The 14,042-nt window shown below is 44.4% G+C and overlaps 1 protein-coding gene across 2 annotated transcripts in view; it reads left to right on the top strand.

Moving 5' to 3' along the window:
- The window catches only part of PI4K2B (phosphatidylinositol 4-kinase type 2 beta), a 32,754-nt gene extending 20,552 nt beyond the window's left edge, over window positions 1-12,202 (top strand). The window contains exons 8-11 of one of the 2 annotated variants that reach the window (XM_074992565.1): window positions 10-143; window positions 1,685-1,744; window positions 9,958-10,146; window positions 10,915-12,202. In XM_074992565.1, the coding sequence (XP_074848666.1) occupies window positions 10-143; window positions 1,685-1,744; window positions 9,958-10,131 (368 nt within the window). In that variant the 3' untranslated portion in view covers window positions 10,132-10,146; window positions 10,915-12,202. Of the gene's footprint in view, window positions 1-9; window positions 144-1,684; window positions 1,745-9,957 lie in introns of both variants that reach the window. The other variant, XM_074992564.1, reaches the window with a different exon arrangement.
- The last annotated feature ends 1,840 nt before the right edge of the window (window positions 12,203-14,042 follow it).

Below are 14,042 nucleotides of genomic sequence, written 5' to 3' on the forward strand. Positions count from 1 at the left end.
TCCCATTAGATCCATTTCATTGGGCTTGGCTTTCTCAAGCAAAAGTTCCTTTTTCCCAAGAGACCAGAGATTTGATACTCCCTCGTATTTCTGACATGAACTTTGTACAGGATCTTTGTGAAGATCTTTATGAACTGTTCAAGGTGAATAAGAATTAATTTATAATTGAAAAGGGCTAGTTAGTTCAGTAGTATATGTAGAAGGAAATCTTAATTATTAAAAGTTAATTTAGAAACTTGTATAACTTATTTTAGAAACTGTGATATTACTTCTGCTTTATCTCCTAATGCTAAAGTTGCAAAGGGGGTAGAAAGACAGACATAGTAGTGATACATCCCACCCCAACCCCGTAAATGTATGCCCTGCATTGTGCATGAAATAGTAGAAACTGTTGGTAATCAACTTTATTGATGGGTAAGAGACTCTTATACTTAAATTTTATACCATCATTTAAAAAATACTAATCTAATAACTCAATCATGCCTATAAATACATTTATCACTTGAGATTCCTGCCAACATGCACTTCACATAAACAGCAGTAACTTGGAGAAAAGCTTCACTTACTTTAACAGCAGGTATTAGTCCAGCAGTACTCATATAAACTATTTCATTTTATATGTACATTACCAGTGATATTAAAACCTGTATGACTCCATTAATAAATGGGCTTCCAGACAGGTTTTGTCAGCTTTATTTGAAGATACTCATACTATGTATTGTCACAAATACACCTCCTTTTACTTTGTTTATTTGAAGCGTTGTGTACAACCACAATTTTGGTAAAGGGGACGTACACAAAATCTAATCTTGAGAGAGGTTCATGTTTTACCATGCTGCATGTTTCTGATGACTGTAGTGAGAGGTCATTCAGCCCAGTGCGTAATTTGCATTTCTAAAAAAGTAGTTCTGATTGGAAAGGGATGGCCCAGATGCACATTTATTAATGTAATTTTGTGTTTGTCTACTTATAATGACTATAACACTACAGTCAAAATTGGCACTAACTAGCACTCATTGTTACAGCAGAAAAGGAAGGATGGATTTAACTGGTCTGGAGATAGATCTGCTTTTTTTCCTATTATAAGCAGTCTCTGCACATTCGGGGGCTTGAGTAACATTTGTGGGAAGGAGATTTTAAGCTTAAACTGCTACTGCTCGTGCTATAGCTGTTAAGTCTTAAAGGGTACTGTCAACAGAGATACTTGTATCTGAAACTTTTTGCTGTTATAGGTAATATCTAATTAAAACTGAAAGATCCAAAAAAAAAACCAAACAACTTTTTTCGGTTGCTTTTCAGTTTATAGTGCTCTGTTGTAGTCTGGTTTCCCTTATATAATTCACCTTGTGTGGTTCTTCCACACAGTAATAGGTGAGAAACATTTTAAAGTGTGGCTGCAAAACCACAGACAGAGAGATGTGTGGTGACAGGTGTAACATTTGAAACTACTTATAACTCAGTTTTTGAAACTCTTTGACATTGACAGTATTTAGGTCCAATCTGTCATCTTTCACAGGCACTACATTTAATTGTACATGTATTCCTTCCTGGCTGTTTGTCTCAATCTTAATCTTTTTCAAAATGTCAGTTAAATTCTTAGAATAAAATTGTGTTTCTTAATACATTTGGCTTTAAGAATTGTTAAATATTTTGAAAATAACTGCTGTTTTTCTTTTGAATGAAGACTGATAAAGGATTTGACAAAGCTACATTTGAAAACCAAATGTCAGTGATGAGGGGACAGGTATGGCTCAATTTTAAAATTTCTTACAACCCATTTAAAAATACCATTTAGTTAGATATTTAAGATTGTTGCTGTATTTCTTAATAGTTGCCTGATTTTTCAGATGTACTCAACTGCTCTTAAATTGAAAGGGACTTATGAGTGATTAATATCTCTGAAAAATCTAGCTAAATGGTCCTGAATACGACTGAACTTAAGGCTCATTCTTAGAGATGGCTCCCATTCGTTAGCATAGAAGTGAGGCAACAGGGGGCACCTCTGTTGCTCTTAGTGTTTGCAGCTAAAGAAATTCCATTTCTGATATTATTAATATAGTATGTCTAACAAATTTTCTAATAATTCAAAATCAAACCTTAGCAAAAGGGTTTTGTGCACTTTGAACAAAATATAGTGTGCCATTTGTATTTAGAGAAACTGGCACACAAGTAGATCAGCATCTTAGGCTACATCTACGCTACAAAATAAACTCTAATTTATTAGAGTTGACTTCATAACACTGGGTTTTATAAAGTTGAAGTTGAGTGTCTGCACCTGCCCACAAAGCCGACTTAGTGTGTCCCCACATGGCACCTGTGTGCGGGCTTCCCCGTACAAATGTGCAGCACAGAAAAGAAGTTTCTCAGCATCTCCTGCTAAATCTTGTGCTGGGAAGAAGCCTTCACCCCACGCAGGGCAGGACATGCCACTGTCTGCAAGCATGGTCCCCACAGCCCATCTGCTATGTAGTGTGGTGGAGTGGGGGCTAGCCCACCAACCAAAATGAGATCCTGGGTCTCCTGATGGCTCCATGCTGGGGCTTTTTTGCAATCTTGATAAATCATAGCCAGATGCAATCACAACGCTGGCCAGAAAAAAAATGAACTCAAATTGGTGGGCTTCCTGTTTCCTATTTCCTGCAGACCTGGAGAGCAGCAGAGGTGAAAGTGGTTAGAAAGGAAACATTTGGGGCATTGTGGGATACCTCTGGAGGTTGATAAAATTGATTTAAAGTAACTGTTTCCGTGCTAGCACTGGCTTGACATTTTAAATTAGAATTTGGCGTTACGCTACACCAGATGGGCAGGTCAAGAAAGTTGATCTTAGTCCCCATTAAAATTGACCTAATGATATTCACAGTGAAGACAGCCACATTGTAAAATGGAGCTAAGTGCCTTAAAATTGACTTTATGCTTGAGTGTAGATATAGTCTGAGAAACTTAATTATGATATCTGTTAACTTGAGATAAATATATATGTTGAAGAAATGGCATCTGGCCTTGACAGTGTGTTTTATTTCTTGGAAAAACTATTTTGTGAAACCTAGCACAACTGAAGTGTGTGTGAAAGCAAAAGGAGCTCCTTACAAATCATTCTTTGTACCCAACGGTTACACCTTTGAATTTAACATTAGGTTCAGCACAAACAGAGTAGGCCTAGCAGTTACTATCTTTAAAGAGACATTCTTCCTCGAGTGTCCCCGTGGGTGCTCCACGATAGGTGTCGGGCTCACCCTGGCGCCGCAAATCGGATCTTTCCAGCAGTTTCTGCCGGACCGCGCATGCGCCGGCGTGCACCGCTCCCTTGCGCGCTCCTGGCCACGTGCGCGATCCGGTCCCCGCCAGTTCCTTCTTAACCGCCATCGGCTGCAGACGGAATCCGCTCAGGCTGCGGCCAGAGTCAGCGTATTTAGAGTTTTTAGAGTTTCTTTTCAGAGTTCTTAGTTTGTTTGTTTGTTTCTTTATTGCAAAAAAAAATATATATATATAAGTAGAAAGTCTTAGTAAATGAGAAGGAGGAGCGGAGGCAACCCAGGGACGTGAAGGCCAGTAGGCCTCCTGCCGTGGCAGGCTGGGGTCCGTGAGAGGGGAACAGGCACAGAGAAGGTGCTAAGTACCCTATTAACAGCTCAAAGACTCACCGCAATGTCCTCTTCAGGATTCAAGAAGTGTGAGTCGTGCCATGAAGCTATGCCGGCCTCTGATGGGCACAGTCAATATATTAGGTGCCTGGGGGAATCACATGTCACCCAGAAATGCTCCTTTTGTGCAAAGCTCACGGCCAGAGCCAGAAAGGATAGAGAAATGCGGCTGAAAATGCTGCTGTTTGATAAGGCCCTCCAGCCAGACATGCCGGAGAGGCCTCAACCGGAGGGACCCACAGGGCTCCATAAAAGGAAGGTGGTGTCTCTCACCCCCTCAGTGCAGAAACGGAGGAAGCTCTCTCCAGCCCGATCCCTGCCGGTGGCCACAGCGAGCGGGACGGGCGTAGCACACAGCCCCCAGCCACAGTCACAAACAAGCGGCAGCACATCAGCGCACGTGGCAGAGGCTGAGCCTCCGATTACTAAGCAGCCGGCCCGTGCAGCGTTCAGAGCGGCGGCCAGGCAAGCGCCGGAACCAGTGGCACCGCCGCAAGCGGCACAGACCCCCGCGGTGCCAACGTTGCAGGGCCAACAGGCACACAGCCTGCAGGCACCGGAGACCACCCACGCGGCACCGTGGATAAGCGTGCCGAGTGCGGCGCCAACAGCGGGGCCAAGATCCCCAGCACAGGAAGGGGCGGAGCCAGCCCCGCAGGGGAGGGGAAAGGCAGCAGCGAAAACCCAGCACCGCAGCCCTGCTCTGGACAGGGCTGCAGGGCTGCTCTCAACAAGTCCTCCCTTTATGCTGCGAACACCAACCAGGAGACATGGGTCTCCCCCAGCCTACCCAGAGCCTCCTTCTCTGTTCCTCCAACCAGCCTCGCCCTTTCTGGGATTTGACCCTCTGGAGTACTATCACAAACCAGTTTCACCATTGTCTCAGTCATCCAGACAATCTCGCTCCCCCAGACATAGGGGGTATGCACCTCGAGAGTGGTCCAGGTCTCCATCCCAGGAACTGTGCCTGTGCTGCCACGGTCGTCCTTATCACGCTGGGCATAGACACGACAAGCATACACCCAGGGGCAGGTCCCCCTCGACTGTCCAGTACCCCCGCGGGCACTCACGGACGGGGACGGAAACACAGTTGTCTCAGGGGGAGTTGATGTTGGAACCCTGAGATTTTCCCTCGCAAGCCTCCGGTGAGAGGGTGTACCACCGACAGCAGGACCCTGAGAGTTCAAGGGAGGTCTACCCTAGTGATTCCTCCTTGTCCTCCCCTGACGAGGCTACGGCCCCCGGGGATGTTGCCCCCCCCGGACGACCTCAAACAGTTTCAGGAGCTGTTTGAAAGGGTGGCTTTCACGCAGGACATCCAAACAGCAGAGGTGCAGGAGAAGCACCACAAGCTCCTCAAAAACCTGAGGCCTCCGGCCTCGTCCAAAATCGCTATCCCGCTCGACGAAGCAATCATGGAGTCTGCTACCACCATATGGCAGACCCCGGCTTCCGCTCCACCTACAAACAAGAGAGCGGATAAGAAATACTTCGTCCCGGCGAAGAGCATGGAGTTCCTGTTTAGTCACCCACAACCAAATTCACTGGTGGTAGAATCGTCTCAGCAGAGATCGAAGACTTCTCAGTACAAAGCGGGGGGAACAGACAGAGATGCCAAGAAGCTAGAGCTATTCGGCAGAAAGGTATACTCCTCCTCCACCCTGCTGCTGAGAGTGGCAAATTATGCAGCACATCTAGCAAACCACAATTTTGACAATTACTCCAGGCTTACTTATCTCATGGATTCACTTCCAGAAGATAACAAGCCGGTGCTGAAAGCCATCGTGCAAGAGGGCTATGCAGCTTCGAGGACAGGAGTCCAGATCGCCCTGGATGTAGCAGACACGGCGGCACGCTCAACGGCTACGGCAGTGGTCATGCACAGGGAATCCTGGCTCCAGACATCGGGTATCCCGAGGGATCTGCAGGCAAAAATTATTGATCTCCCTTTCGACATGCAGAAGTTGTTTGCAGAGTCAGCTGATTCGGTCCTTCATTCCAGTAAAGACTCAAGAGCTACACTCAGAACCCTGGGTATTTATACCCCTCCATACAGAAAGAAAAAGGATTACCCTCAACAAAGGCGATACCCATACCAACCTCAGCATGCTCCGTACCAACGGGGCTACGACCAAGGGCGGCATCAACAGCAACAACAGTATAGAACTCCTAGGCGACATTCCCAACAGGGCCGTGCATCCTCGGGGCAGGCCCAAAGGCAACAAGTTTGACGGACAGGTCGAGGGCTGCACTATTACTATCATCGCGCAATGTCATGCACAATTAATGTTCCATCATCACCTCCGACCATTCCACTCACAATGGCAAAAGATCACCACAGACAAATGGGTACTGGAGATCATAGCCATGGGTTACGTGATCCGCTTTCAGTCGCTGCCACTGCCAAGACCTCTGCCCAGGCCTCATCTCAGGGATGCCTCCCACGAGGCGAAACTCAAGCACGAGGTGGACCACCTTATGCTTATAGGGGCGGTGGAAAGAGTGCCGGAGTGACTCCAGGGGAAAGGGTTTTATTCACGATACTTCCTCACAGAGAAGAACATAGGAGGCTGGAGGCCCATCTTAGATCTTCGAGGCCTCAACCGGTACTTGCGAAACAATGCTTTCGGATGATCTCGGTTGCCTCTATACTCACGGCACTGGACGATGGAGATTGGTTTGCAGCCCTCGACTTACAAGATGCGTATTTTCATATAACGATCCACCCAGCTCACAGACGTTTTCTCCGGTTTATGGTCGGCAAAGAACATTTCCAATACAAGGTTCTGCTGTTCGGCCTCTCCTTGGCCCCCAGAGTCTTTACCAAGACCATGGCAGTGGTGTCAGCCTACCTGCACAGACGGGGTATTTATATTCCCATATCTGGACGACTGCCTACTGAAAGGGGCCTCGAAGGCAGAGGTACTACGCATGATATGCGTAACAGCAAACACGTTTTCTTCGCTGGGCCTGGTCATCAACCTTGCGAAGTCAAAGATCGACCCCACACAGAACATAGAGTTCATAGGGGCACGCATAAATTCTATCACAGCAAGGGTTTATCGACCCAACGCTTGCTTTCACGCCATCGGTTCCCTAGTACAAGTCATTACATACAGCCCCACGGTGCCGGTTTTAACGTGCTTGCAGCTGCTAGGCCACATGGCAGCGGCAACGTTTGTGGTACAGAACGCCAGATTGCATATGCGCAACCTGCAACATTGGCTGGCGAGTGTCTACAAGCTGGCATCCCACACTGTCACAGGCGACACCACCCTGTGGACGGAGGTGCGCAGATGCCTGCAATGGTGGGTAAACCCCAAGAACATGCTAACAGGGGTACCCTTTCACCAACCACAAATCTCTATTTTTCTCACCACCGACGCCTCCCACATAGGGTGGGGAGCACACATTGGCGAAAATGTGATGCAAGGACTGTGGTTCCCTACGGAACAGTCACTGCATATAAATATACTGGAGCTCAGAGCAGTGTTCAATGCCTGCAAACACTTTCGAGACCACATACAAGGCAAGGTAGTCGGGATCAATACAGACAATACCTCCACCATGTTTTATATAAGTCGACAAGGCGGAGCTCGATCCCGTGCCTTATGTGCGGAAACAGTCCGACTGTGGAACTGGTGCATCGCCAACAATATAACGTTGAAAGCCTCGTACTTACCAGGCGCTCACAATGTGAAGGCAGACCAGCTGAGCAGGCGCTTCGCACTCGCACACGAATGGCAGATCCGGTCCGATCTGCTACCGATCTTTCATGCATGGGGATTTCCCCGGATAGACCTGTTTGCCACTCAGCACAACAAGAAGTGCCCCCAATACTGCTCCAGGGCAGGACTGGGGCGGGGGTCCTTGGGGGATGCGTTCGCGATTTCGTGGAAGGGCCCCCTGCTTTACGCGTTTCCCCCCACAGTGCTCATCCACAAGGTCCTGCAGAAAGCCAGGAGGGAGAGAGCCCGCATGATCCTAGTGGTCCCAACATGGGATCGATAGCAATGGTTCCCCTTGCTTCTGCGCATGTCGGATCGTCCACCGCTTCCCCTTCCGGTAGTGCCGGACCTGCTCACTCAGGCCCAGGGGTCCATAGTGCATCCACACCCCCGAGGCCTGAGCCTACAAGCATGGTTAATCCATGGCTCAGCTCCCTAGAAAGTACATGTACGGAGGGAGTACAACAAGTCCTGGAAAGTAGCCGAAGGATCTCCACCAGGAAGACGTACAAGCAGAAATGGACTCGATTAGCTGCATGGTGTTCCACCAAGCAGTTAGCTCCCCTTGAGGTGCCTATACCAGTAATACTAGAACACTTACTGGACCTCAAGAGAGGCGGGCTCTCCCTCTCCTCGTTGAAGGTCCATCTCGCCGCTATATCGGCTTTTTGGCATGAAGAGGAAGGGCCCACGGTGTTTGCCCATCCTATTGTTACCAGGTTCCTGAAGGGGCTGGTAAACCTGTACCCCCCTCGGAAACCGCTTCCACCATCGTGGAGCTTGGACCTGGTGCTCAGCGCGCTAACGGGACCACCGTTTGAACCCTTAGCCACAGTTTTCCTCCGTCTCCTTATGATAAAAACAACCTTCCTTCTTGCAATCACGTCAGCTCGCAGGGTGAGTGAGCTCCTAGCAGTTATGGCAACGCCGCCCTGCACAGTATTCTCAAAGGAGGCGGTAACCTTACGGCTGCATCCAGCCTTCGTTCCAAAAGTTTCTTCAGAGTTCCATCTTAACGAACCTATAGTTTTACCCTTGTTTTATCCGAAGCCTCATAGCTCCAGCAAGGAGGCACGCCTGCACCTCCTGGACGTGAGGAGGGCGTTGGCCTTCTACATAGACAGGACTAAGTCCTTCCGGAAAACGGACAGACTCCTAGTCTCTCTCGCTCCCAGGTCAAAACGAGAGGGTCTCTCTTCACAGAGAATCTCGAAGCACATTGTGTCCTGCATAAAGATGTGCTACGAACTTCGAAAAAGCTCCTTTACGGGCCCCGCCTAGGGCTCACTCCACCAGGGTGGTGGCGGCATCAACAGCCTTTTTCAAGGGCATCGCGCTAAAAGACATCTGCAGAGCGGCGACCTGGTCATCCTATGACACCTTCGCCAAGCATTATGCCCTACACCGGGTATTCCAAGAGGATACCCGCCTCTCGACAGCGGTCCTTTTGGGGGCAAGCTGCACATAACCCGATTACCCACCTTCTTTCTTGGGTTACTGCTGGGTAGTCACCTATCGTGGAGCACCCACGGGGACACTCGGAGGAAGAAAGAGAAGTTACTCACCGTAGTAACGATTGTTCTTTGAGATGTGTCCCCGTGGGTGCTCCACCACCCGCCCATCCTCCCCGCTTCGGATCTGTTTGGTGTTTTTCAGGAGCATCCGAGGCGGTTGGTCAAGGAACTGGCGGGGACCGGATCGCGCACGTTGCCGGGAATGTGCAAGGGAGCGGCGCGCGCTGGCACATGCGCAGCCCGGCAGAAACTGCTGGAAAGATCCGATCTGTGGCGCCAGGGCGAGCCCGACACCTATTGTGGAGCACCCACGGGGACACATCTCGAAGAACCATCGTTACTACGGTGAGTAACTTCTCTTTCTTTTCCCTTAAGTCATGTATTGTTCAGGGATTCACGTTAACTAAAAGCTTAGACGCTTCTCTTTGTAAAGGCTATAACAACATCTCTAGTGTACCGTAGTGATGTGTTAAAACTTTCCATCTTGTAAAGCAGAAGAAAATTGTTGTGTTGTGAAAGTAACTAGGGCTCATGAACAACATAATGAGGGAATAACCAGGGTAAGTGCATTTTAAATGGGTTATTAATTTGGACTGTGTTCATTTTCTTATGATGTTTGCCTGTGTCGTTTCCTAGCTAAAACCTTATCTGGTAGACTTCTAAGCCAAGAGACTGTTGATGGCTCTCCTGTGTTTTAAGATATGGGTGTTTTTGGAGATCGTGGTAGACTATGTAGACCTGAAAGCATTTCCACGTTCATAAGTCATTCCAGTAGTTCAGAAGGAACTTGCTTTACAAGATATATTTAAGACAGGGTTTAGTGTATATGCTCTTGAACAATTAGTGGAACACTCACCTGCCAAATACTGTATCATGTTTTTAAACGGCAAGTGAAACAACAGATTTTGTTGAAATGAGATGTGGAGAAAGATAAGTGGAAATAGAATTACTAGACCTCAATACAGAGGGGTGTGGGGGGGGGGTGTGTTTTTTCTCTTAAGGGCAGCATCTTAACAGACTGAATAATGAAATTTTCATTGGATTCCACTTTTTATTTTACTTCTATTTCTGCAGATTCTAAACCTTACTCAGGCATTAAAAGATGGAAGGAGTCCAATTCAGCTAGTGCAGATGCCACGCGTGGTTGTGGAGCGAAGTAGTACGGGAAGCCAAGGCCGAATTGTTCATCTGAGTAATGCATTTACGCAGACCTTTCATAGCAGGAAGCCTTTCTTTTCATCCTGGTAGCAACTTAAGAGGAAAGTAATTGTCTGTAATTTAGTAAGCTACTTTACACAGAAGGCTCTGCAATAATGTAATTTTGCTGTATACTTGGGGCTCTGACAGCCAAAACCTCAAAACTTGAAAATTTAACAGTTTAAGAATTGTATTTTGAATGTAATCAAAGTTTACAATTTTTGTGTCAAACTCTGAACCTTATGTCAGGGATTGAAAGGAATTTGTCTATACTGTATTTTTATAGGCTGAACTCATACTAAAGGGAAAATTTACAGTTTACATATGCTGAAAGACTACTTTTGAATACAGCATAGAAAAAATGCTTATTGTTGGATATAAATGTGAGAACATATAGGTATAAGCTGATCCTTTTTATGTGTGCTTTAGAAAGGAAGCACAGCATGTCACCCTTTCTTTAATTATTAAAATACTATTCAGTGTTACTGCTTGCAGATGTCATCAGTTATTCCATGGGTTTATATAGACTAGTGAGTTGGAAAATATTAAAATAAAATAGTCATGCATTTAAAGAAGTGCATTAGTTGCAATTTTTGAAATCTGAAAAATATTCCAAATGTTTCTGAGTTGGGGACCAAAAAACTCATTGTAGTTTGATCAGAATTAGGGAAAATTTTTACACCTATATATATATCTCCCCACAACTTCATTTGGCCTCAGTGGGAGTTATGTGCATAAAACTGGGTGAAATTTGTTCTTCAGCTTTTTAATAATCTTATGTATAATTAAGTAATTTATTAAAAAATTGTTTCTGATATATTACTCCACAGGTAGTCTTGAGATTCTTCTATAGTTCCATCATGACAACAAAATTCTGCATAGCCTTGTTTAGAAGGGAAGTGCTAATTGCTACCACTTTGTATGGCAACTGAATGGTGTATATTAACTGACACCAAAGTAGTTTTGCACTGTTGTTGAGATGCCTCATTTGCAACATTTCAACTTGAACACTTCAACATTCTATTATTTCCTGTAAGCCAATGAAACTAGAAAATAGATTGTAGTGTGTAGATTATGACAAACACTGTCAATCCCATGTTTGTCTGCCATGTCCAATCCCATGTTTGAAGCTACACAGTTTAAAAAATAAACTCATCTTCCACATCTGTGATGTATGTAATATAGTAAATTATTTTTACTTCATTGATGATCTTGAAGGTTAGGACCTGAGGTGGCATTACAAATGTTGCTTTTAGGAAACCTACAGTTTAAGTCGCTGTATTTTATAATTATAAGCAATATTACTAATCCAACAACAAAATCCTTGTATCCTGTTTTATATAATTTCGGGTAATGTACAGATTGTAGCATGTCAGAAGTTCACTTGATTTACTGAAACATTTAAGCCTTAAGTGTGTAACTTACTGGAATGTGTGGTTTAAGATTGAGAGAGCCACCTTTATAAGGTTCTGTGGCTTCAGTTTTTATCAGAAAAAATTCTTAATTTTTAAAGTATATTTAAGGGATTGGGCATGGCTACTTAAAACCAATAAATGCCAGTCTGAAAGGGACAGTTTTGTGCCTTGTGTGTTATTTCTTAAGCAGGAAGATAGCCTTAATTGCATCTTGGTTGCATCACTATCTACAGAAAAAATGTATATGCATGTAGAACAGTAGTAAGATGCTTTAAAATTGTACATAATGGGAAAAAGGACAGTAAAAACGCTTGGAATGTCATTAATACTAAGTTAAACTTAAATTTGTTTCTAATAAGCAATTGGATACAATGGATATTAGGTTTATTTTTGTTTACTTTTCTGTGTTAAATTGAAGTGTTTGTGTGTGCACATATACATATATGCATGGCCATGTTGTAATAGTCTCAGTTGTTCATTATTACAATTTAATTAGTGCTATGTGCTTTACAGGCATGAAAAACCCAATCCCTGTCATGAAAACCTTAATCCAAATAGACAGTTTACGGACAGAGAAGTGGAAACACAAGTCTAAACTTTTTTTTTTGGCTTTTGAACTTGCTTCTTTTAATACTAGCCTCTTGCCCTTTGCATCTTCCTCCTTTTAGTACACTAAAGTGTACTGTATGTTTAAAATTGAGGCCTATTTTTATGTTTCTCCCTACTAATTCTTCCCTCGAGTCACATTCTGTGTTTTATTATTGTACTGAAAACTGTGCTAGGGATTTACTAATTAATTGACAATATAGATAAATAAGGGAAAGGATGCAAACAGAAGGTATTCTGTATTTTCTTTCAAACCCTTGCATCTTCCCACTTACCTTCTCCTAGGCTGCCACTCAAGCATAGCTGCCCTTCACTCAGCCCCTTCAAAACTTTTCTTATTGGCAGACTTTTATAGCAAATCCGTATATTTCTTCCTAAGTGATCTGCTGTCCAATCTATTATTACTATTGCTACCTAGCTGTTATATAAAGCTTTTCATTTTAAGAGCTCAGTGGTATATAATAGAGGCAAGTGTTATCCCTGTTTTACAGACAGGAAAATATAAATCCTTTTTTTTTTTGTTACGCCTCATGTCCAGTGTGCATGTATGAGTTGGAACATAAGCTCAGTTGACTGGGGAGTGGCTTCCATACTTAACACAGTCATGTACGTGAATAATGTTAGTAGCATATTGGCTTGGTCTACAGTAGCCAAAATTCTGAGGAGTAAAGGGACTACATGCATGCTGGCACTTAAAGTTTGATGCTTCAAAGTTGCTGTGGGGGAGAATTAGCGTAATGAATGCTACATATTCACGGCAGCAGTTCATTAGTAATCTCCTGTTGCCCTGATTAACATGCCCCCTTTGAAGTTGGGGGCAAGTTCAGACAAGCCCCTTATGTGCTAAACTGTAGAGATTTGGGTATGTGCTGTGAATAAACTATTCAGGTAGCCATGAGACATTTAAGCCATATCTATGGGAGACTAAAACAAAAATAAGTATTCTGAAAACGCTTACATTCTTTAGTAAATATTCTTAAACTATCTTAATTAATAGTAAGCACCAACAACAGAAGAAAAATTGTACGTTTTTAAGACTGCCATTTCTAAAATTACGAACTGTTAAAAACAAAACACTGCAGTTTCTTTTGATTATGTCGTGTGTCACCTTGTAAAAGACATAAGATGTGCTGCTCCTCTGTACCTTGTCTACCCTGAATGACTAGTTAGGAGCAAACAGGAGTTCCTGTGAGTAATATGTTTGTGAAACTAAGGAGTGCAGGCAGCTTGACTCAGGCTAATAATAGTTAATCTTTTAAAACCATTGGTGTATATTTTTACCTGATCATTTATCTTCCTGTGTTCTGTGCCTATATGTTGTGCTTACTGCCAAGTACATGCTGCCCTTTAGCAGCTGATGGTCGAGCTCGGAGGCTTGGGCTGTGGAGCTGTTGCATATTGATGTATAGACTTCCATGCTTCAGCTGAAACCCAGACTCTAGGATCCTACAGCATGCAGAAGTCTGCAAGTTACACAGCAACTGAAAAGCTTCAACGTCTGAGTTCAATGAGCCAGAGTCAACTGGCATGGACCAGCTGTAGGTTTTTCGTTGCTGTGTAGACAGTCTTAATTACTAAGGAAAAGAAAGGGGTTCTCCATATCCCTTTTTTCTGTGTTGTTTTAATGGACAGTGACACCTCATTTTCAATTTCTGTTGTGTATTGTGTGTAACACTTGAGAAGGAGTAGATGTCTTGTGGATTCACAAAGACTTGACTGCTACCATGGGAATATGCACCTGTCACCCACTAATTTAAGAAGTGGGGCTACTTCAGGAAATGGTCAAAGCAGAGCATGGTGTGGCAATTGATTTCAATGTATTTTTCTGCTATTTGACAACTTCCACCTGGCACCTGGGTTCTCTTATCTATAAGCACTAACAAAAGTCAGGCAGGTTGTATTAAGTTCTATTTGACATAGCTGCAGATCTATATACATTTC

This window comes from Carettochelys insculpta, chromosome 4 (assembly GCF_033958435.1).
Source record: "Carettochelys insculpta isolate YL-2023 chromosome 4, ASM3395843v1, whole genome shotgun sequence".
In the NCBI taxonomy this organism is placed as follows: Eukaryota; Metazoa; Chordata; order Testudines; family Carettochelyidae; genus Carettochelys; species Carettochelys insculpta.